Source organism: Pistacia vera, unplaced genomic scaffold, assembly GCF_008641045.1.
Source record: "Pistacia vera cultivar Batoury unplaced genomic scaffold, PisVer_v2 Contig426, whole genome shotgun sequence".
Taxonomy (NCBI): Eukaryota; Viridiplantae; Streptophyta; class Magnoliopsida; order Sapindales; family Anacardiaceae; genus Pistacia; species Pistacia vera.
The window spans coordinates 227,843-252,806 of NW_022196253.1; the positions used below are offsets into that span (position 1 = coordinate 227,843).

Genomic DNA, 24,964 nt, shown 5'->3' on the forward strand with positions numbered 1-24,964 from the left:
AATAATTTTGTAAAATCTTTTTCGTGAAAAGAATATTCCAGCCAAAAATAATAATTTATGCGGAAATTAAAATCGTGATAAAATATATTTATCAAATGTTGTTAATAAGGGCAAAAATATTATTAAGAAAGCTTCCTTCTTCTTCATCATCAAAAACATTTTTCTTTTAAACTTCCTCTTCCTCCTTAAAACTATTATATCTATATTCTAATACTTTTCTTATAGCAAACTATCAGCCTCCCTTGTTTTTATTTTTTTCCTACCCTTCTAACCTTGAAATTTCTTTTTCTTTCCTAAAAAACTCCCAGAAGAACAACACAAATTATAAAAGACCCAAAAGTTGAACAGTTCAATAAGTCCACTCCTGCGGCAACCGAATCTCATGGTTCATTCCTTGTTGTTGCCCGAGATTGCGCTTCTGATAACCATTTCGATACCTCAAATTAGCATCTGCAAATTCAAAGTAGGTACCCAAAAACAATCAATAAATAACGTATAATAAATAATGATTACCACAAATATCAGAAATGAAGATTGGAAGAGCATAATATTACCAGTTTCCGGTGCAAGGCTGAAACGGCGCACCCATGTCGTCGATGTTCAGATTCAAGGCCTGCACCACTTTAGCGGGAAGTAATACCATGGAACAAGCTGTTAAAAAGAGAAACAAACAAATACCATCAATATCTCTCTCAAAACGACAATAAATCAACTAATGATTTTAAAACATTATTAAAAAATGTTAATAAATCAACAACCAGATCTGCGAACAAAACGAGTAACTAATTTGGTAATGAATCTTCACTGTACCTGCCGTCTTGCGGGTCTCAGTAGGCGTGTTCACACGACAAGGCAAGAAAGCACCGGTACCAGCACATTCTCTTTTACCAATGGGAGCTCCAAGAAACACAGCTCCAAAAATTTGCAACGAAATATTATGATAGAAATATGTTTCTCCACTGCATTTATTACATATTTTTTTTATTTTGCTAAAGTATTATGATAATATTTTTTTTAATCACCATATAATTTTTTGTCATACTTAATGTGATGTTTATTTATTTTATCATAATATATATATATTGTTCGTGACAAAATAACTTTTAATAAAATTAATTTCATCACAATATAATAAATTTCTTGTAATATGTATGTAAAATTTAAGAAATTAATATAAAAGTGATTAATAAATTGAACAAAAAGTCTTCAACGGAGCTTGGATTGAGTATTTAATCAAGAAGTTTTTTTAAGTTGGTAAATGATGGTAAGGATAAAACATACTTTTGAATTTAAAATTGAATGGAGCCCTAGTATATCACTAAGGGTAGGGGTGTCTTTACCACTTTCTAGTTTCTAGATGAAGCAGATGATGAGAAAAATCTTAATTGATCTTACAAGGGTTGAAAATGAAATGAACCCTATTTTTAATTTTACAATAATAAACTTGACTCGACAAAACGACCGCATATTCGTTGAATAAATAGTGTATTGTATCTTCATGACCGGTCCGAGCCGATCTTAATCTTGATTTGTTAAATAATAATTAATAATCTTAATCTTAATCCCTCACTGACTCAACCCCCTTAAGAAACTCGTGTGAACTCCGCAAAACAAACGACAATCCAAACAGATTCAATTTGCACTCGAGGTGATGACCGATCTCTCTCTCTCTTATTTCATTTTCTGTTTGTTTCTCGAGAAAACGTTGGAATTTTATTTTCAATTTTCGCGACTGAATTCCTCTTCTCATGTTTTCATTACGCTTCGTTTAAGTTCTAGATTCAAATTAGGGTTTATTGCGGTTCCAATTAGGGTTTGTTGTGGCTTTTTTTGTGTTACCGAGATGTTTCTAAGCTTTTTTTATGAATTGCAGGTGAAGTTATGTGTTGAGGAAGGTCCTGGAGAGTTCGGGAGGTTTTCTGAGGAGAGGGTTCAGCTGAATTATAAGTGATGTGGACCAATGTTTTCAGAATTGTATGTGTTTCTTTCTTGCTCTGATTGTTGAATTTGGTTTGTCTGTATTGATTTAAGTTTGTAGTGGTTGTGGTGTTGGCGAAAAAGCTGTCTGCTTTGCTTGCGAAACTTATATAGGTTTGTTTGATTAGACTATGAATGTGGTTGAGCATTGTCTCGTCTTTCTTAGGAGTTTATTGAGTGACTAACATCAGGTTTTGATCAATATGACTGGAGTTATGGTGTTTTGGGGTTTTAGATTGTCTGGGGATGGGCCGACCAACAAACTAACTAACTGTTTAGTATTATTTTTAGTGTGTAAGAGGTTTATATATAGTTGGGAGATTCTAGTTGCTGCTTCTAGATAAACCCATTTTTTGCATATTAATTGCTACACGTAGAGCTGTCAGTTTGTGGTGGTAGACTACAGGGTGATTTGTTTGGGATCAGTTGAGCATAAGCACATTAAGCCCATTAGTGTAATGACCAGTTAATTGCAGCATGTCTATTTGAGAAGGCTTAACTATTCTTGTCATTATGAATCCCAAGGGGTTGGGCTGGTGACTCTTCAACCTGGATCCAGGTTTTCAATGCAGTGCAGTGAGAGTGAGGAGATTGCTTATGCCAGCTATAAAAGTGAAAATTTTCATGCTCCTTATTTATTTTATTTTTTTTCCTAAATGGGGATGGGACCTGTGCTTGAAATGGACAGGTTTATAGATATTGAATATTGATCGGTTATAAGTTAAAATTTCATCTCAATATTGGTAGATGTCATGACTTTATGAAAAATTAGGCTGGATGCATTAACAGAAACCATCTTTATGTGAAGGGTCTACATCTTGGTCAACAAAAGATTTTACTGATTGGTTCTTTCATTCTTGAGAAAAAGACTAATTAACTAAAAATGATAGCCAAAATAGGGAAAAGCATCATGTATAACATGTGTAAGCTTTGCACATATGGATAAATCTAGGATATACTTTTGCTGGAGATTGAGGCTTAAGCATTTGAAAGAGTTTTGACTACCGGATTGCTTATTTATGACAGTTTTATGTGTAATGAATATGGAAACTATAAGGAATACAATGTTCTTATTACTTGGGGTGGTCATGTATGACCTTGTAATCTGACTTATTAGTTTTAAATGTTTCATCAGTGTTGCCATTATGTGCATGTCTGAAATTTGTTGTGATCTAGTCGTATCAACTTTTAATACATCTTCTTTTTATCAATATAATAATACTTACGATTTATACAGGGAGGTCTTCATCATGTATCATGGTTCCAGTTTCTCCCCAATGAATCTGATGTGAATACTCTTCCTGATAAAAGGTTGGAACCTAGGGGTGATTTATATCCTCAGTTATTTTTTATTTCAAGTGAAATGAATAATGAGTAGGTACTTCCTTTTACCTATTTGAAAGACCACTAAAGTTAGATTTCTTTTGAGGTGCAACAGTGTGAAACTGGACCAGAAAGATGCTGCTACCTTCCTGGTACTTACTTCTCATCTTCAGTTGCAGAAGGAGGGATTTCTCAGCACATGGACAAATTCCTTTGTTGGACCTTGGGATCCATCTCAGGGTCTGCACAATCCTGGTAAGAACTGCAGTTAGTGGTTATCAAACAACTATGTTTTTTCTGTAGTCTTGATTTGGAGGAAAAAAGAAATAACTGAAACTTATGAGGATTTTTGTGCTAAAGTTCACAATACTTTTAAATGTATCCTTGGAAGAGAAAAGAAAGAAAAAAAGGGGGATAATTTACCCTTTTTGTGCTATTCCTAACCATTGTTGTTCATCATGTATTTTTGCATAGATGAAAAGATTAAGCTCTGGCTATTTCTTCCTGGGCGCCACTCATCTGTTTCAGAAACCGCTCAAGCTGCTGTATCAAGATTAAGAGGTATTATGTACTTCTGAGTAGTTGTTAATTTTTTTTTCTCTTTATTTATATATATAGTGTGTGGTTTACTCAAGCTCGCAAAAAAAAATCCTCATATTTTCTTTTTTGTTTTTGATAAAGCAATATATCATTTCTAGTTATGGTCTGTGATGGTGATTATATTTTATTTTATCCTCAATTCAATTTTGTGAAGTTGTTGCATCTGGGCTTTGGGTTGCTCCTGGGGACTCAGAAGAGGTTGCAGCCGCCCTTTCTCAGGCTTTAAGGAACTGTATAGAAAGGTTTGTTTTTATTTATTTTGCAGATACTAATCGGTAAAATTTGAACATTGTAATCTCATGACAACTATTATATTGGAATTTACAGAGCACTTATTGGACTTTCCTACATGAGATTTGGAGATGTATTCTCAAAGTATCATCAATCTCAAAGTGAAGAATCTTTCAGGTTTGTTATTGTTTGTTAATTAGTAGTACTATTAAAGGTTGAAGTAGAATTGAATGGAGACATGAATTTTGGCACGAGACTTGAAAATAGCATGTGTTGTCATGGAGTTTGATCTTTCTTTGGTCCCTGTAAAAAACTGATTTACTTCTGGATGTCGTTGTTTTCATTGTTTCTTATACTTTGCTTCTGCTAGCTTTGCTGGCTTACTATGTCTGTGGTAGTTGAATTCAGCAGATAAGGTCAAAGTTTTTATTTGGCTTATTTTTGGCTGGTATTTTTTTAGGAGAGGCCATCCAACAGTTGAGTTCGTCTTTGCTGCCACTGAAGAGGCAATCTTTGTGCATGCTGTAGTATCTGCAAAGTTCGTGAGAGCTGACACTTTTTTTTTTCTTGAGATCCTGGCTTTATAGTGTTGCATTTGGTCTGGTTGATATTTTTCCTTCTATGCGTGTCAAATTGATATCAAGATCTTTGTTTATTTCTAGGCATATACGTGCGCTTTCCGGTGGTGATGTGGAAAGAGTATTAGCACATTCATCTAACAGCAGTTCCAATTTCAAACTTCCAGGTCAGTATACAGTTTATGTTCTTGAATTGAATTTCAAACAGTCTTTTTTTGCCAGGTCATGTTAGTTTACAGTTTGCAAATTCTTTGAATAATTGGTGACATACTGACTTGGTGCAAGTTTATGGCACTATGTGGAGAAAAAAGGCGGAAACGAGTATTGGTTGTTCTGAAATGGAAAATTATGTATTTTCTGTTTAGTAAAAACTATTGTCCTTTGTCCTTATACAATTGTGAAAGAGACTGATTTCAGTGGACCTGAGTAGTTGGTTTTGATGTTCATCATGTCTTTGTGATGTTCAACTATAGATATCTCTGTCATTCTGATGTACAAACCTTTTTTAGTTTATGATCTTACTGATTTCTCAGATCGCAAAATACTCCGCCTCCTATGTACATTTAGCCTAACTTTTGCACCTTTTCATTTTATGTGCTTGTAAGAACTTTTAGCACTTATCCCTCACTACAGTGAGATGACAATTTTATTTCTAGGCCTTCATTCTTTTTTCTACCTCTCTAGGACCTCCTCTTTCCTAATAAATAACGAGGTTGGTCATCACATAACTGTTATCATTTAAGGGAAATTGAAAGGTCTTTGTTTCCTTGTCACCTTCATTGTGTTTAAAATGTTTGCTACTATGCTTGCAGTGATAGTTTCTCCTCATGGTATGCGTGGTAGGCTCACTGGATTTTGTCCGAACGATCTTGTCAAGCAAGTATATTTTAGGTGAATGATTTCTATTTTTTTTATCTGTAAAATTTTCACACCTTTACATTTTTCTTCTATTGGATCTATTTATAAATTATATGTCTCTAATATATTCTTCTACTGTTTTATCTTCTTAGTGCTGGCAAGTCTAGGACTACAAATGGATGTATAGGTCTACCATATAATGTTTCACAAGGTTCTGGTTGCCAGCTGAATGGGCAAAATTGCTACGTTGAAGTTACCCTTGGTTGCCCTAGATCTTGTAGTGATAAAACATCGCAAGCAAACTCAAATTCAGTAAGGAATTTACCCAAGCATAACTCTGCTGAATCTCCTCCAGTTGGAAGAAGTGATCAGAAGGGACCACCAGATCACTTATCGGTGTATGAAAAGACATTTATCTATCCAGTTGAAGCCGTGCTTGTCCCTGTCTTGCAAACATCATTCTCCAGATCTTCTTTGAGAAGGTACAATAAATTCTGTGCTAATTCTGAAGCAGTTTTATTGACTTGTTTAGAAGCATTTTGGTGCTTTTTGGCTAGATATAGTGCTGGTGTTTTTGAAAATTTTGTTAGAAGAACTTCAGGGTCTTGGCCCCAGATTGAAGGCAGTACCTTTGGTGGCACTACCGAAGGTGTCTGAGTGGGCACTCATCCGCCCCTCCCCCCAAAATTGTCTCAAGGCTATTAAGAGTGCTTGCAGTTTAGCTTCATTGCCTTGTCCCTCTGCTTATTCATATAAGTTCTCTGTTTATCACCTTGTTATCTGTTTTGTTGCATCTTTTCTTCCTCATTTTTGTATTCACTTTTCTTATTTCTTTCTTAACCAAAATGCTTTGCCTCACAATTAAATCAACCCAGTGTTTCGTCTTCATGCCAATTATATTTAATCTACTTATCGTTCTTAAACTTCTCGAGCATTGTTATATTTCGAATTTTATATTGAAATTTTTAGTCTTATATTTGTTTCTCGTGTTCTAGGGAATTGATAAATTATCTGGTTTAGATTTAAAATGTCATTCTTGTTATATTTATTCCACTTGGTTAAGCATATGTGATTTTGATTCTTAATAATTGATATCTATTTTTGTTTCCGTATTTTTGAGATCTCTTGGTGATTAGTTCTTTCTTCATTATTTTTAATTAGATAAATTTTTGTTAACTTTCTCTCAGAATTGTTTGTCTTCTATTGATTTTGTATATGCAATTATAACCACAATTTTTTTGCTGTGCTCTATTTTGTTTTATTTGATACTAAAGAAGAGATGCATATGATTTGTGGTTTTGAGTACTTTGAAAGAGTCATTTATCTCATATATCTGATTACTTTTTTGAGTTTTAATATGATTTTTTTTTATGGTGGTTTGGATTTTAAATGTTGATGACTATATGAAAAGGTAATGCTTTTTGGATGGCTATTGAGTTTAAACATTAATTTGGTTTTATAATTCTCTTGTATTTATCTTTTGCTATGATCAGTTTTTTAATCTATATTATACTCTGTATTCTCTGTCCTTTTGGTTCATTGTTGGATTTTCGTTGTTACAAACAGAGAACTGATTGTGATTTTCTTATTTCTGTATTGATAAATTATACATCAATATATAGGAAAATAAAGAACTAATCTAGGAAACAAATAATCTAATCTAGGAAATGAATAATCTAACTTCCTATTTTACAGATTTGTTCCTAATATATATTGATTACAATCCTAATATCGTATTATAGATTTATACATTTAATCATGCAATATCTGTAAGATTTTGCATGATTATCTACAACACTCCCCCTCAAGATGGAGCATAGATATTAATCATGTCCAGCTTGTTACAAATATAATCAATCCAAACCCCATTCAAAGCTTTAGTGAAAACATCTCCTAGTTGCTCTCCAGTCTTCACATATCCTGTAGAGATTAAACCTTACTATATTTTCTCACAAATGAAATGACAGTCAATTTCAATGTGCTAAGTTCGTTCATGAAATATGGGATTAAAAGCAATATGAAGAGCGATTTGGTTATCACACCACAATTTCACTGGCAAAGAGGCCAGAAGACCAACTTCAGTCAAAAACTGATATATCCATATTATTTCACACACAGACTGGGCCATAGCCCTATATTTCGATTCTGCACTAGATCGGGACACAACTGTTTGCTTCTTACTTTTCCATGAGACCAAATTTCCACCAACAAAAACACAGTGGCCTGTAGTGGATTTCCTATCTATCTTGGAACCCGCCCAATCTGCGTCAGAGAAGCACTCAATATTATGATGTCCATGATTTTCGTACAAAATACCACGTCTTGGAGCTCCTTTCAGATAACATAGAATATGTTCTAACGCTACCCAATGGTCAACCGTAGGAGAAGACATGAATTGACTTACTACACTGATAGAGTACGCAATATCAGGACGAGTGACAGTTAGATAGTTCAACTTTCCAACCAGTCTTCTATACCTCTCAAGATCTTCAAACAGTTCACCATCTTTGGTAAATTGCGAATTTGGAAACATTGGCGTACTACATGGCTTAGCTCCCAATCTTCCTGTCTCAGTTAATAAGTTAAGTACATATTTCCTTTGAGAGAGAAAGATGCATTTCTTGCTCCTTGTTACCTCAACCCCCAAGAAATAGTTAAACACTCCTAAATCTTTTTTATGAAACTAGGTGTGAAGAAAAGACTTAAGTAATGGAATCCCTATAGTGTCACTCCCAGTGATGATAATATCGTTAACATATATGACAAAAAGAATTATGCCCATTGCCGATTGTTTGTAAAAGATTGAGTGATCAGACTTGCTCTGTCATTCCGAACTTTTCAACTACCTGATTGAACTTTCCAAACCAAGCACGTGGACTCTGTTTCAAACCATACAACGATTTGCGAAGATGACAAACTTTTCCAAACCTCACCTGAGCAACAAACCCAGGTGGTTGCTCCATATAGACTTCTTCCTGAAGGTCATCTTGTAAAAAGGCATTTTTTATGTCCAACTGATGTAATGGCCAAGAATGAGTAGCCGCCATAGAGATAAATAAGCGAACAGAAGTCAATTTAGCCACAGGGGGAAAAGTATCAGAATAATCCATTCCATAAGTTTGAGCATAGCCTTTAGCAACAAGACAAGCTTTAAGCCTAGCTACTGACCCATCAGGACTTACTTTAACAGCAAACACTCATTTACATCCAATAGGTCTCTTTCCAGTAGGTAAGTCAACCAAGGTCCAAGTACCATTAACATCTAAAGCATTCATCTCTTCTATCATAACATCACGCCAGCCAGGATGAGATAAGGCTTAATAAACAGTTGTAGGAAGGGAGACAGAGTCTAGTAAGGCCACAAAAGAACAAGAAGAAGATGATAGGTGATCATAAGAAACAAATGAAAAGATAGGATAAGTACACTGACATTTACCTTTCTGAAGAGCAATAGGATGATCAAGATCACTCAAGGTTGGATCCAACGACGAAGAGTCTTGGGTAGGACATGAATTCTGAGGGTCTTCTTGACGAGGAACACAGGTATCGAGATCACTGGAGACTGGATCTAACGACGAAAGGACTGGTATAGGAGGTTCCTGTCGACGAGAATAGACAATGCGAATTGGAGGTAGTGGACGGACAGGAGGTGGTGCCGGAGGAGGAACAATAGGTGGGGAAGCCTCAGGTGTAGGAGTAGTCGGTAGGGATGTAACAGTGTAGATTAGTAAGTCATCGTCTTACCTCTGATTTGTATAGGTAGACGAAGTAGGAAAAAAAGGGTGTTTTCTAAGAAAGTAACATCAGGTGACACCAGATATCTATTAAAATTAGGACAATAGCATTGATATCCCTTTTGAAGGCGAGAGTAACCTAGAAAAACACATTTAAGAGATTTGGGATCTAACTTGGTTACCTAGGGTCGAACGTCATGAACAAAACAAATACTACCAAACATCTTTGGTGCAATAGAAAACAAAGGCTTAGACGGGAAGAGGACACTGTAAGGAGTGGAACCATTCAGGATAGATGAAGGCATGCGGTTAATTAGAAAACAAGCCGTGGAAATTGCATCGGCCTAAAATTGTTTAGGAACTTGCATTTGAAATAACAGGGCTCGGGCGGTTTCAAAAAGGTGCCTATTTTTCCTTTCGACGACTACATTTTGGGGTGGTGTGTTAACACAAGAGGATTGATGAAGAATGCCATGCTGACTCATATAAGACTAAAAAGAACTCAAAAAATATTCTTTGGCATTATCGCTTCTTAATGTCTGGACAGGAGTATTAAATTGAGTTTTAACTTCAGCACAAAAGGCACAAAAATGAGAAAATAACTCAGAACGATTTTTCATTAAATAAAGTTAAGTTACATGAGAGTTGTCATCAACAAAGGTAGCAAAATATTTAAATCCAAGTTTAGACATAATAGAACACGGACCCCAAACATCTTAATGAACTAATTCAAAAGGGACACTAGCCCGTTACTGTTGGACTTGAAGGAAGACGGTGGTGTTTGGCAAATTGATATGACTCACAATCTAACGAAGATAAATTATTAAATTGAGGACATAGTTTCTTTAACAATGGTAAAGAAGGATGTCCTAACCGACAATGCGCCTCAAAAGGGGTCGAAATACTGGAACATGCAATGGTTTTGGCACTGTGTGTCAAGGATGTAGAGCCCTCCAGATTCATGTCCTTTACCAATATATGTCTCGTCATAAGATCCTAAAACAAGCAATGATCAAGAAAAAAGAGATCAACTTTAACAGCATGAGTGAGATATACTCCCATAAATTAAATTAAAAGCGAACTGTGGTAGACTCAATACGAGGATGGAAATTAACGGAGTAGGGTTAACAAACCCAAACCTAAGAACACAAGAAGTTGACCCTCAGCTAAGTAACATTAGACGAGGAATTATGTGACTGATATGTTGAAAAGAGACTAGGATTACCTGTCATATGATGTGGTGACACTAGAATCAATGACCATTTGGAGGATGAGGAAATAAGATATGTATTTGGTTTACCTAACTCGGCGAGAGCTGATGAAGTAGATGAGGACTTCAATGATTCTTGATACTGAGAAAACTTGGCAAACTCATCAGCTGAAATCATAACTGTCTTCTCAGAAGTATCAGTAGCGCAACATGAGCTGACTGAGTTTTCTGGGCCTTATTTTGCAACTTTCTACATGTGCGCTTTGTATGACGGGTTCATGACAGTAGTAGCACCACCCTCCTGACTCCTGACTCCGATTATCACGATTATTCGAAACCCCTCCTCATTATTGCTCCTGTTATATGAACGTCCGATGTCATTATTCTGACTTACAAGAGCACTACTCGATTGAACAAATGGAGTGCTTTCTGTACGAAGAACCCTAGTAAATACCTCTGGAGGGAGGTGATCTCAGAACTGGTGAGAACCTGAGATTTAGCAGATTCAAACTCAAAAGGGAGTCCAGCTAGGAAACTCATAACCGCCATTTTCTCTCGTTGAGCTTGTTGAACTTTCCACTCAGCACTCACCGGTAAAAGGACGTTAGTTATTCATATATCCTTTTGAAGTCCATAAATAAGCCGTAAAGACCTATCTGTTTTCAGCTCAATAAAAGGCTTGCATACATCAAAAATACAAGAAACATTCATTTTCCCAGAATACAAAAAATCTAGATAGTCCATCAACTCTTTCACATATTCACAATGATTAATTAAACCAAGTATCTCACTGTTGATGGAGTTTCGTATCTGTAAGAACAACTAGGCATCCCTCTCAACCATATTTGCTTTGAATCGTCTTCTGACGGATCTTTTATGAGATGATCATCTTACCAATGCTTCGCAGGTAGAGACGAATTGTCTTACTCCAATCAAAATAGTTATCAGACCCATTAAGCTTATGATACGTAATTTTTGACATTACAGGAACCATATCAGTATAGGCTTATCAACCATGGTAAGAAGACAAAAAATTGATCTCAACACAAATAGCCAACACAACTTACAGACGAAAATCAACAAACTGACCTCAACACAAATAGCCAACAAAATTCTTCAAGAAACAATCTAATACCAACAGAAATCAACAAAACTGTCGTGAGCTGACTGGAGATACTGAGGAACTGATCACAAGACTTGCCAGAAATACAAGACGAAGCCAGGAAGGGTGATTGAAGCACTGTCCTCTGTCACACGCCCCCTACACACCAGCGCGTGAATACTGCCGTAGATGAAAAGGTGGCGCGCTGAGACTCACGCGTTGCTCCTCCGGTGATCGGACTTCAAGGAATGGTCAATCGGCAGGAGGGGCTTCTTCCTAGGCAAGCGGTGAGAAAAAAAGGCCACTCTACAGGGTGACTCACAAATAATGCTCACTTGGCAGAGAAAAAGAAAACAAAATTGAGAAACAACCTAGAATTGCTCTGATACCATGTTACAAATAGAGAACTGATTGTGATTTTCTTATTTCTATATTGATAAATTATATATCATATATAGTGAAAATAAAGAACTATTCTAGGAAACAAATAATCTAATCTAGGAAATGAATAATCTAACTTCCTATTTTACATATTTGTTCCTAATATATATTGATTACAATCCTAATATCCTATTATAGATTTATACACTTAATCATGCAATATCTGTAAGATTTTGCATGATTATCTACAATAGTCGTAAAGCCTGCTTCTATTTGTTCTTCAAATGTTTTTTTATGTTCCTTAAATTGACGCAGATGATGTAAATTGCAGATTTTGGCTGCAAAATTGGATAGGGCCGTCAATGGCTGGTTCATCTTTCCTCATGCATTGGTTAGTGTTTGAGTCATCAGTTCTCACTGTTTGTTTTCTTTTCCTCGTCACTATAAATGATAATGTTGACAGATGGTCCCTGAATTTTCAATTTTCTGTCATGTTATTCTTTTCTGCAGTTTTGGTAATTTAGACTCAATGGAAGGATCTTGGGTTGAAACCAATGGAATGCATACTCGTGGTTATAATAGTAGTAGCAATAGCAATAATAGTAGCTTTAACTCCGTAAGTGGCAGCTCCAGTGATAGTGATTACAAGATGACCATAGGAACTGGTGATCTTGAGGCAGATGCGGATTCTTTAACGTGTAGGCAGTCTGGTTTATCTTCTAGTAATCAGCTACAAAATGATGGCCCTAAATTGGTACTACTTTCTATCTTCATTCATCAAGTACATTTATTTCATCTTTGATATTAGTACCCTTACATGCTTATGACAGTAGAATCTGTTTTTGCAGTTCAATTGTATTTTTATATATAATGTTTAGATGTGATTCTATGTTTGCAAGAAGCGGTACCTGTTCGTTGTTGGGAATGGGAATTAGGGAATGGTATTTTAGATTTAGTAGCTTGTTTTGTTAAAAAATTAAGGGCAGTTTGTCTTTTCTCCTTTCTACATTGGTTTGGGTAAATGGTGTGGCTATTAGAAGTAGATGTAGTTCGAAACAGGATGTGCTTATCACGTATTTTGCTGTAAATTGTAATTTCCAAGTGGGTATCCATATCCTATTGTTGTGCCTGGGCAGGTTGCCTGCTCTTTTATGTTTCTTCAGGAATAGGGTTGATGGAAAATCTTAAGAATTTGTTCACTAAATTTTCATGTTTTTTCTGCCTTCTGTAGAGATTTATTATTTTAATTTGTTATTGTTATGATTAGAAGTATGCAGTTGGAAACGTCAATACTGTTTTCTAAGTTCTATTGTTGTTTATTTACAATTATTTTCAGATAATCAGCATAATAAATCAGCTGTAATTTCTATGCAGGGTTCTAAGCGCCCTCGAATGGGGATGGCAGACTCATTTGGTCAACTGGGTACAGTTACAAATGCTTCTGATTTAGGTTCTGTAGAAAATAATTCAGGGATTACTGGAGTTACAAATGATCAGATCTGGGACTGGGATGATGATGACAGAGGCAATGGCATGGATATCCAAGCTCTTCTATCAGAGTTCGGAGATTTTGGTGACTTTTTTGAAAATGATGCCTTGCCTTTTGGGGAGGTGATTTCTTTTCTTTTATCTATTTCAAATGTTACCTCAAAAATAGTGCATGCTTTTAAGATATTATATTTCCTCTGCTTCCTAAGAGTTTGTGTCCTTAAAAATAAAACCCTTCTTTTTCAGGAAGAATTATATATTGTAATAATTCTTCACTTCGATTAAGTTCTTTCAAATCTTACCTGTGATGGTTGATATTCTAATAAATTAATATTCTGAGTGATGGGGTTGGTATTATAGAGAGGGTAATGTGCAAAACTAAAAGGGTGTTGACTTTCTTCTGAATGGACTGGTGGTATTGAGTGGGGGTGGATGGGTATGGGACTCTATTGATGGGTTACTTAATATTGTGGTTTCTCCTTCAGTTGGGAAACCTGAACGTCAGAACTTAGAACTCTTACTGTAACTGTAGCTTGATTGGGTTTGAAACTAGCCAGTACATGCATGTTGAAATGAATTGACTGTGTTTAGACCTCTCAGAAGATTTGACATGGCTGAAGTGTGACTCTTGTTTTGACAGGGTTGAAGTGTGACCCTTGTTCTCTGGTTGCGACACAACATCAATACTAAGTTCATGCTTTATGTTGGCAATGCTAATCAATGTTTTGAAAACCAGACCGAACTTTGACTCGGTCAAGTCCGGTTCCCGATTTGACCGGTCTAACCAATTCAACCGGTCGGTTGGACCGCTGACATCATTAAAAAAAATAATTTATTGAATACATAAAAACTTCAATCTTTTTCACTTTCTCCTTCTCACTCCTTTTCTTCACCATTCCTCTCTCTTTAATTAATTTCTTTTCAATACATATTCCCAAATCCCAAGTCTCAACACTTTTCAATTTCAAATCTCCATTCTCTAGCCGCCTCTTTCATCGGCAAAAAGCCTCTTCTTTTTCTCTCTCCTTTTCTCTACCACTCCTTCTTCTTCTCTCTCATTAATTAATTTCTTTCTTTTCATATCCCAACATATTTCAATTTCAAATATCTAAGCTTTTCCCTTTTATCAATAAGTAAAAATAAAAAAAGCAACAATTGTCAATTAATTTTCACGAGGAAGACTGAAGAACGGAGAGGGAAGTGAGGAAGAAATAAAAATAAAATCCATGGGAGAAAGGAAGCTAGGGGAGGCGCGTGGATAAAAAGGTGAGGGGAAAGTTGGGGTTCATTTTTCAGATTTGGTGGCTTCTCTTTTATCAATCAATAAAAACAAAAAAACAGCAATTAGTTCTCACGAGGAAGATTGAAAGCAGCGAACAGAGAGGGAAGTGAGGAGGAAATGACAATAGAATCTATGGGAGAAAGAAGCTAGGGGAGGCGTGTGGATAAAAAGGTGAGGGGAAAGTTGGAGGCCATTTTACAGATTTAGCGAAAATTTTCATAGGGAAGACTAAAATGGATAAGTTCTGAGAATTGGAGAGAGTTAGGAGTGAAGATGAAGATGAAGGTGGGTTTTTTCTTAGTGACCTGGTTTTTCCACTGGACTGGTTAGACTGGCGGTTCGACACTGTTTCGCTGGTTCAAATCCGGTCCAATCCGAGCCAAATGTTATAAACGGTTCTGATTATGTCTTAGACCGGATAAAGGACCGATCGACGGTCCAAGCAGTCCAACCGGCTGGTCCGGTCCGGTTTTTAAAACATGGATGCTAATCTTTATGACATGAATGTAGGTTCATATATGTTATTGTTACTCTAGGATGTGTAATCTTCTTTTGAAAAGTTGATTGCTTATAGTTCTATTTCAGTGAAATTTGGAATCTTTTTTGTTCTTCTGTCTGTTTCCATCTTGTTCTTATCTTTAACTTTTAGAAGTTGATGTGGCATGCCTCCCGTAATCTTATGCCTAACTACTATGCTTTCTTTAATGCTTTTTATTTTGATTTCGTTTAACTTTCTTTCAATCTCATTATTGCTCTTTGTTCTGTGAAGCCCCCAGGAACTGCAGAGTCTCAGGCTCTTATTTTTTCTGCTCCAGACAGTGGAGATGTAGGTAGCAGTCCAGTTGTGCTAATGGATGTTTCAGATCAGATGCTAGTGCCTGTTAATTTTCCCTCTTTTGAGAGCTTTAATTCGCAGCCTCCAGTGGCCATAGAGGAGTGTGTCAGCAAAAGCCAAGAAGTCACGAACAGTGCTCTGACATCAGGTCCAGTGAACCATACTCCAGCTTCTTCCACGGGTGAGTTTGATCATCTAATGAAAGCTGAAGCACTGATGACCTTTGCACCAGAATATGGAGCAGTTGAAACTCCTACAAGTGAGTTGTCCTCAACGATCTTCAGAAGCCCATATCATCCTAAGTCTCATAAAGTAGAAAGTTCAAATTCAAGCACAAATAATTATGTATATGGTGCAACCCCACCCTCCTCTCCTTGCATTGATGGATCAGATGAGAAGAATGGCATGCCTGTGAAGTCGAAACCAAGTACTGGAAAGCATGATTCAAGTGGTTTCCTCCAGTCAAAGAAATATTACACTCATGTGGAGAGCTCTAGAGACCAACATGACAGGAAATCATTAACACATAAAGACAGCAATGCTCCAAGCGAGGGGGTGCTTTTATCCCCATTCTCTAATTTCAGTTCTACAAACGCTGTCACAGCTGTCTCAAGGAAAATGAATGAGGGCACATTAGGAGCGGAGCATTTTTTTATGCCTCTGAAGAATGTGCTTGCAACTGAAGTTGAATGCATTATGTTCCAAGCTTCCATGTGCAGGATACGCCATGTACTTCTATTCTCCAGTAACCCTTCACCTATGAGCTTGAGTAGGTTCGCTGGAAGCGTGGTGTTGAATCAGTTGCCTGGTGACTCAAGTACCATGACAGAAAGCATGTCTGGCAGGTATGAGGTCAAGAAGAAAGAAAACATTCCTGTTAGGATTGCTGGTGATATTGATGGAGGAATACTTGATGGGCACCTTAATGCACCTGTTGGTGTATGGCGTACTGTTGGAGTTACTAAAGCTTCAAAAGCTACTAATTCACCAAGCATTGAAGCTAGTCCATCTATGCCTCATAATTCATTCAGTGAGGAAGGTATGCTCTCCTATGGGCATAGGCAACCCCTTCAAGAACTTCTTGATGGCATGGCATTTCTTGTCCAACAAGCTACCTCCTTTGTTGATGTGGCCCTGGATGCGGATTGTGGTGATGGTCCTTATGGTTGGCTTGCATTGCAAGAGCAATGGAGGCATGAATTTTCTTGTGGACCTTCCATGGTCCATGCTGGTTGTGGAGGGACTTTGGCTTCTTGTCACTCCTTGGACATTGCTGGCGTGGAGCTAGTAGATCCACTTTCTGCTGATGTAAGTTTCTTTGTGTCACTGAAATCCTATTTATGCTGATCGTTGTTTACCAATGTAGTTGATTTAACTTGAGCTAAAGATCATATTGACAGTGATATCTTGTAAACATCATTGTCAGATTGCATGGATAGCTTTTAATGCAGCACTGTGGTAGAACATGAATTTGTATTTGTTAGTAATTGTTATGTGTTACTTCCCATTACATCCCTTTTTTGTACCTTTCCTACATTTATCAGTTTCCAAATCATGTGTAAAATTTGGAAAGTGAATCTATTATACATGGTTAGAGTTTTTCATTATTACATTAAGTTTTTATTATTACATTAAGTAGAGATGTTAATCACTATGAAAGAAAAATGAAATAAAATAGTTTACTGATTTTGCTCATTTTGAAGAAAGCACCCTTGCAGTTTGGTTTTGAGATCTTAATTCTTTTTTATCTTTTAATTTTATTAATTTTCTGTCTGGTATCATATGTGTGTATTTGTGTATGTATTAATTGATGTTTCATCACATAGCTTTCTTGATCTTCACCACATAATGTTCCTTCATTTGCTTTTTCAGATTCATTCTTCTTCTGTAATTAGTTTGCTGCAGTCTGAAATTAAATCAGCCTTAAAATCTGCTTTTGGCGTTTTGGATGGTCCGTTGTCTGTCACTGATTGGTGCAAAGGCCGTGCTCAATCAGTTGATGCAGGAGCCTTAGCTGATGGATCTGCTGAATCTATTGTAAGTGAAGGCAGAGATTCTTCAAGTACTGTTACTTTATCTGTAGGAGAAGCAATGAGTCCATCCCAATCTTCTGGTGGCGGAACTAAGATGGATGAAACAAGCCAAAGGAGATTAAACCAAGATATTGCCAATTCAGAGTCAGAACAACAATTGTCTGCCCGTTTAAGGCCCACACTTTATGTCCTTCCTTCACCTGCTATACTCGTTGGGTATGCATCCTGAATTCTTTATGATTAAATTTGTGCATAGACATCTGAGAAAATATTAAGGAGCCACAAACTTGTAAAATAGAAAGAAAAGAAGCAAAGTAACAAGTAGGAGACAGTAATTGTTCATATTGATAAGTGCTCTAATGTAATGACATTCTTGATGCTTGTTTGTTCATCTATTTCTCTTTCCAAAGGGGGTAGGGGAAGTGGGAGGTTGTTTCAGATAGATCTCTGGTGATCACATTGTATGTTTTTGGGATTATACTTGGATTAAGTTTGATGCAGTGAACTGAAATTTTTATGCAAAAGTAATAAATTTGATGGTTTACTTTATGTATAGAGAAACAAAAAATTCAAAAACAGTGTACAATTAATGTTGAAATAATAAATTTTTCATGATTTATTGGGTTAATTTAGAATTATTACTCGGTATTCTATCCTAAGATGGCTTGCATTTGTTAGCTTAAAGGTTAAACTGTTAATGTATGTAGAGATCACTAATATGCCTTTTATCAAGTGCATGCAATCAGCTGCAAGCATCAGTTGTATCATTTGACTTTATCATATTTTTATCATGCCCAGAAGTTTAATTAGTGACTTTTTGTGAATAGGTACCAGGATGATTGGCTTAAGACGTCAGCAACCTCTTTACAGTTCTGGGAGAAGGCACCTCTTGAACCATATGCTTTACCAAAACCAGTAAGATTCTTGAAAGCAATTACAAGCCACATCAATGAAACACTATTGCTATCTGTTTTTCATCCTTTTAACCTTTTTGCTGAATGAATTTTAAAAAATTGTTTTCCTCTGGTTTGTGCATAAATTGTTGCAGGTCACTTATAGTGTTATATGTCCAGACATTGATCCCCTTACTTCTGCTGCGGCCGATTTTTTCCAACAACTAGGAACTGGTGAGCTAGTGAGATTTTTGCTTTAGTTATATGTATAATTGCTGTTTTTGAAATTAAACATGATATGCAGAACGTTTGTGTATTCGCTCTTCCACTTGTGCAAAACAAAGGAGGTTTTGTATTTTTGTTCTACCGTGGATGCATCAATTGAAACATTCTTTTTGAACTTAGTAAAATACTTCAATCTTTTCTCTTAGAGAAGTGAATCTGCTTTGCCTCTGCCTGATTAAAAGGAATTATCTCTAACATAAAAAAGTCCCTATTATTAGCACTTCATTTTCAACTCTGGGTTCTATGCTATAAGTTTAAAGCATGTGTGCACTTTCCCGTGACTGCCATGACATTGCAAACCAGTAAAACACATCAATTATGTGCTCCCAGGTTTTCACACTTTTCCCTGAGTGCTGATACTTTTTTTTTTTTTTTTTCTGTTGATAATGTTGCCCTTTTTCTTTATTCAGCAGAATGAAAATGAAATGCAATGATTATTTCTTCCTTACTCTTACAATTTGTATTTCTCCCATTTAGTTTATGAGACCTGCAAGCTGGGAACTCATTCACCACAGAATTTGGGAAATCAAATGGAGATAGATTCGGGGAAATCACCATCTTCGGGTTTTGTTCTACTGGATTGTCCTCAATCAATGAAAATAGAAAGCAGTAATGCGTCACTTGTGGGATCGATAAGCGATTATTTTCTCTCACTGTCCAATGGCTGGGACTTGACAAGCTTTTTAAAGTCTCTCTCGAAGGCTCTCAAAGCTTTGAAACTTGGTACAAGTTTGTCCACAAACCTAAAAGAAGGAAATAGTGGTCCTTGTACGGTGAGTTTAAGTTCTCTAATTTCTTCTTGCTATTGTAGTTTGGAGCGCATGTGTCTTTAAAGGGTTCCCACTGGTGTATTTCTCAAGCAGTTGTGAACTTGTGATGCATGAAACATCATTATTGATTATGCTTTGTTATTGATTGAAACCAGGATTTTCATTTGCATTGAGTATCATTATTATTGCTTAGCTTTAATGTAATTTTTTAACAATTATATATGTGGAAACTTTTTCCTTAGAAGGTTAGCATTTTGTATGGACCCATGGTACCTGGAACACTGATATGCTCTGTAGAAAGTATGAAGATACCGGTTTCAGATGCTAAAAGTTTTGCAATTTTTAGTTTTATTCAATAGTCACTTGGTTTGTATCCGACAATGGGCCTATCAAAAAGTTGAATTCTGTTTGCTTGTTTATGGATGGATAGTTTCATACCACCTCTATTACATGTTACAGAATTATCATATTTATTCTGAAGCTTTTGTGTCATACATGCTCTTTATTACTAGTTTATGGCTGAATGATTTTGGTATTGCCAATTATACATCTTTTATATATGTTTAGGTAATCTACGTGGTGTGCCCCTTCCCGGAGCCTATGGCCGTTCTACAAACTGTTATTGAATCTTCTGTTTCTCTTGGATCAATTACAAATTCATCTGACAGAGACAGGAGATCTATTTTGCACAGTCAGGTTGGGAAGGCATTAAGCTGCTCAGCTGCTGTGGATGAAGCATCTGTATCCAATGTTCTAGTGATTTCTGGTTTCAGCATTCCCAAGTTGGTACTGCAAATTGTGACAGTTGATGCCATTTTTAGGGTTACAAGTCCAGGTTTTAATGAACTTCTTGTTCTCAAGGAGACTGCATTCACCATATACAACAAGGCTCGGCGAATTTTACGAGGATCCTCTAATGATATGGTTAATACATCATCATTTTCTGGTAGATCTCATTCGGTTTTAACTCAAATGACTTCTATTCCAGGGATGTGGAAGGATTGTGTTGGTTCTCGAATGACAGGACCTCCCCTTCCTAGAGAGGGTGAAATCGATGCTACCTTGAGGCCTAATACTTGGGATAATTCCTGGCAAACTAGAACTGGTGGATTAAGTTGTGATCCTAACAGAAACGGAGATTTTATTCTTCAAGATGAAATTCGTTTTTTGTTTGAACCACTTTTTATTCTTGCGGAACCTGGCTCCCTAGAGCATGGACTTCAATCTACAGTTTTTGGTAATCCAACTTCTGAATCATCAAAGCAATTGTCCGATGATGTTAGTGGAGGCTTCATGCCTAGTGGAAGTTCGGTGGGAAGTGTTGAAGCTGGATCAAGCTCTCAGCTTGATGGATCTGAGTCTGATGGCTTTGGGTCTGCCCATCAAAAGACTCTTCCAAGCCTACATTGCTGTTATGGGTGGACAGAGGACTGGCGTTGGCTTGTATGCATCTGGACTGATGCTAGGGGAGAATTGCTTGACAGCCATATATTTCCATTTGGTGGAATCAGTAGTAGGCAGGACACAAAAGGTCTGCAATGCCTATTTGTGCAAGTTTTACAGCAAGGCTGCCAGATATTGCAGACATGTTCTCCTGATTCCGGTGCTGCAAAGCCAAGAGATTTCGTGATTGCACGCATTGGAAGTTTCTATGAGCTTGAATACCTAGGTATACCTTTTTTCTTCTCATCATCTTATATTCCGGCTTTCCATATTTTTGCTGATCAATGCAGGAATGATCACTGCCATTTACTTGGTAGCTAACCATGGAATATTATTCAATAAAACTACTATATGATGTAGGACAAGGAGAGAGGTAAGAGAAAGGAAGAGAACAGATAAGAAAGAAGAGAGAAATTTAGAAGAAAATAGAAAGAATTTAGGGGAGGGAGTTTTCAATAATTTGTATTAATAATCAAAGTCCGAATAACATATAAATCTAAGGCCTATTTATAGGCTTGAAATCACACTACTATTAATAGAATATGAAATCATTATTCTAATAGAATAAAAAATCACTCTCCTAATAGAATAGGATAACCTAAAGTAAAAGGAAAACAAGCATAAAATTAAATACTAAAAGAAATAAAATCCAAGAACCTATAGAATCCTGTAACATATTTACTACTATAGCCTTTCCTAATGTCTTTAGGCGGGGGATCTACATCACTGTGTTTTTACTCTTGGCTGTTTTTCACCAGTCACATGCTTTTCATGGTAAAAAAAAAATGAGTTGCCACTTCTGTTCAACAATTTATCACCATCAATGTCAACCGGCAACTTAGAATATTCTCTTGTGAAACCTTCTGCTATGCCATTGGAGACTCGTCACCCACTTAAAATTATTTGTTTAGCCTATGAGGCAACAAATAGTGTTTCTTTCTGTTTTCTTGGCATTGAGTTGTGTCTAATTTGGTGTGTCATATGATTAAACAGAGTGGCAGAAAGCCATTTATTCAGTTGGTGGGTCTGAGATGAAGAAATGGCCTTTGCAACTACGTCGATCTGTGCCTGATGGGATGCCTTCAAGCAGTAATGGCACGTCCTTGCAGCAGCAGGAGATGAGTTTGATCCAAGAGAGGGCACTGCCATCCTCACCTAGTCCATTGTATAGCCCTCACTCAAAATCTTCTGGCTTTATGAAAGGTGGTTTAGGACAACCTGCCGCAAGAAAACAGCTTATTAGTGGACATACAATGGTTGACAACTCAAGGGGGTTGCTTCAGTGGGTACAGAGCATCAGCTTTGTTGCAATTTCAATCGACCATTCTTTACATTTAGTTCATCAAGCAGATTCACCATCTCCTGGTAAGCTTTCAGTCTTTCATCATTTTAATTGTTTGCATTCAGCTGCTGTGAGAACATTAAAGTATTATTGTTGAACTCCTACCTAATAGCTTATGCTTTTGGGTTAACTGGTACATTAACGAATTAAAAGACAAATGCTTAGAAATTTTTAGACATCCTTGGATTTTTGAAATCTGAAGATTTATTTTAATGGCAAGCAGTTTCCATTAACATTTTCTTATAAAAGATATTCAAGTATGATGCTGGAAACAAAGTTCACTCTTATATCAAAGATTGCCTTAAGAAAGATTTTGAATTCTAGTTTCCAAAATGATGTGCTTAACATTTTTTTAAGCACCTTGTTGGCGTTCCCTTGTACCAGCACAGTCATGTAACTTCTTTTGCCTTTTAGATGAACATAATATTCTGCATGATGATGCATTCTTTTGTTTTCTGAATTCCTACCTATATTTCTGCAGGAGGAAGTCAAGGTAGCAGTGCTGTGGGCCTGTCAGGCTATTTGGAAGGTTTCACCCCTGTAAAGTCCCTCGGTGCTTCATCTGCATCATACATATTGATCCCATCACCCAGCATGCGCTTCCTTCCTCCAACACCTCTCCAGCTCCCCACATGCCTTACTGCCGAGTCTCCCCCCCTCGCTCATCTCCTTCACAGTAAAGGCTCTGCAATTCCCGTTTCCACAGGTTTTGTGGTCTCCAAAGCTGTACCATCTATGAGAAAAGACCGCAAGAACAACTTGAAAGAAGAATGGCCTTCTGTACTTTCAGTTGGTCTAATTGATTATTATGGAGGTAATAACATTACCCAAGATAAAATCGTAAGGGGAATTATCAAGCAGGGAAGAAGGACTGTAAGCTCAGAAGCTAAAGATTTTGAAATAGAGACCCATTTGATTCTCGAGTCTATTGCAGCAGAACTTCATGCCCTGTCATGGATGACTGTGAGCCCTGCTTACTTGGAGCGTCGAACTGCACTGCCTTTTCACTGTGATATGGTTTTAAGATTGAGAAGGTTGCTTCATTTTGCTGATAAAGAGCTTACACAGCAGGCAGATAAGTCACAAGTGTAGGATAGTCTGATAGCAGCACATCACACGCTTGTTCTCTTACTGCATTTCTCAATGAAAGGGGAATGTACAAGCTAGCTCTGTTGGTCATGCGAGACTGCTTTTATGCTTGGATGTCCAATAACATGTACATGTATTTATGTATTTAATAGTATCTCACTGATCAGTAGTTGTGCTTTTAGAATTTCCAGAAAGAAATCAGTCTAGGAAGCGAGATAGTTAGGCCTAACTTATGTAGTTACAGTTATCAGATTACAGAAATGTTAATGAGCCTTGTTGGAAAGCTCTATTTTACTCTAATCACTGTGATTAGTAGATTCGCCCATTTTTAAGAGATCTTGTATCATCCAATTTTGTTACTCAATTCTTTCATAGATGTTTGTAAGAACTACAATAATCCTTTTCAGAATCGGCGATGGGTAATCTTATCAGGTGATTATTTAGAGGTCAGAGAACCTCACATTTTCGCCGAATTTGTACTTGATGCTCCTTTGATGGATAGGTTTTTTTTGAAAATGATATTGAAGACCTGAAACAGTCTTCGGTTCCGAGATTATGTCTATGCATGATTGACTTGTCGATCAGTGGAATCACCCCTTTTATGCCTAACATGTGAATCATATTTTGTGAGTGTAGCTGAAGCAGAGCCAGCCATGATTCAGATCACATTATTCTTCAAGGCTAGGGTCCATCTGAGCTTAAATCCAACAAAATATCAGGTACTCATTTTCGAAACACCTTTTCGTAATTAGCCTAATAAAGATGGTAGTTTACTTTAGTTTGAAGATTAATGATGTTGGTCACCAACTGGGTTCATTTTCCAAGTAAGCCTCCTAGTTTCTACTAAAGATGAAGAAGAGAGTAATTAGGAGGAGAAAAAGTACAGGGACATGGGGAAGCAAAGGAACATGAATGACATTGATTTCTGGGTCCCATACAAGTCTTGGAGTATAGGCAAAGGTTACTTCAACCAACTCTTTCTTTGCTGTTCCTGCGGTATTTTCTGCCTTTGATGGGGGCCATGTGCAAAGCATATGATGTGATTTGGCAGGTGTCTGTTTTTGTTTAGTTATTCATATGGAAACAAACTAGAAGAAATATCCTCTTTGATTAGTACATGTGGTGGTTAGAGTCTATAGAAAAATGAGTTAAATCCCTGAGGTTTAGTGTAAGTAACGTTAGAATCTGAAAGGAACACTTGAGTCTTCATCAGTTAACAAAAAATACCCCTAAATCTTGTCTTATATTAAAAACAAATAGAATTACAACAATTAGGGGTATTTTAGACTTTTGGAAAAATCTTTAAATAGTTGATGACTAGTAAGGATCTAAGTGTTACTTTCAGATTCTACTGTCAATAACCTAATAGGATCCTGTAACATATTTCTCCTATAGCCTTTCCTAATGTCTTTAGGCGGGGATCTACATCACTGTGTTTTTACTCTTGGCGTTTTGCACCAGTCACATGCTTTTCATGGTAAAAAAATGAGTTGCCACTTCTGTTCAACAA

General features: G+C 36.7%; 1 protein-coding gene across 2 annotated transcripts; it reads left to right on the plus strand.

Annotated features, from left to right (window-relative positions):
- The first annotated feature begins 1,543 nt into the window (after positions 1 to 1,543).
- On the plus strand, positions 1,544 to 23,848 carry LOC116143099 (mediator of RNA polymerase II transcription subunit 13-like). 2 transcript variants are annotated; one of them, XM_031428508.1, is made up of 22 exons: positions 1,544 to 1,648; positions 1,874 to 1,974; positions 3,215 to 3,288; positions 3,407 to 3,555; positions 3,775 to 3,861; positions 4,055 to 4,142; positions 4,228 to 4,308; positions 4,592 to 4,669; positions 4,794 to 4,876; positions 5,522 to 5,600; positions 5,720 to 6,049; positions 12,326 to 12,385; positions 12,505 to 12,748; positions 13,369 to 13,605; positions 15,534 to 16,907; positions 17,472 to 17,848; positions 18,460 to 18,547; positions 18,681 to 18,759; positions 19,288 to 19,583; positions 20,148 to 21,249; positions 22,017 to 22,388; positions 22,847 to 23,848. In XM_031428508.1, the coding sequence occupies exons 2-22, from the start codon at positions 1,951 to 1,953 to the stop codon at positions 23,455 to 23,457; spliced, it is 5,913 nt and encodes a 1,970-aa protein (XP_031284368.1). In that variant the 5' UTR covers positions 1,544 to 1,648; positions 1,874 to 1,950; the 3' UTR covers positions 23,458 to 23,848. The 2 variants fall into 2 exon arrangements, with proteins under 2 accessions (XP_031284368.1, XP_031284369.1); XM_031428509.1 differs by having other exon boundaries at positions 3,416 to 3,555.
- The last annotated feature ends 1,116 nt before the right edge of the window (positions 23,849 to 24,964 follow it).

Excerpts from the sequence above, each read along its gene's own strand:
- LOC116143099 (XM_031428508.1), top strand. The coding sequence starts at position 1,951 with ATGTGGACCAATGTTTTCAGAATT. Across the intron at positions 3,556-3,774 it reads TCAGGGTCTGCACAATCCTG|ATGAAAAGATTAAGCTCTGG; the intron begins GTAAGAACTGCA and ends ATTTTTGCATAG. Across the intron at positions 4,143-4,227 it reads TTAAGGAACTGTATAGAAAG|AGCACTTATTGGACTTTCCT; the intron begins GTTTGTTTTTAT and ends TGGAATTTACAG.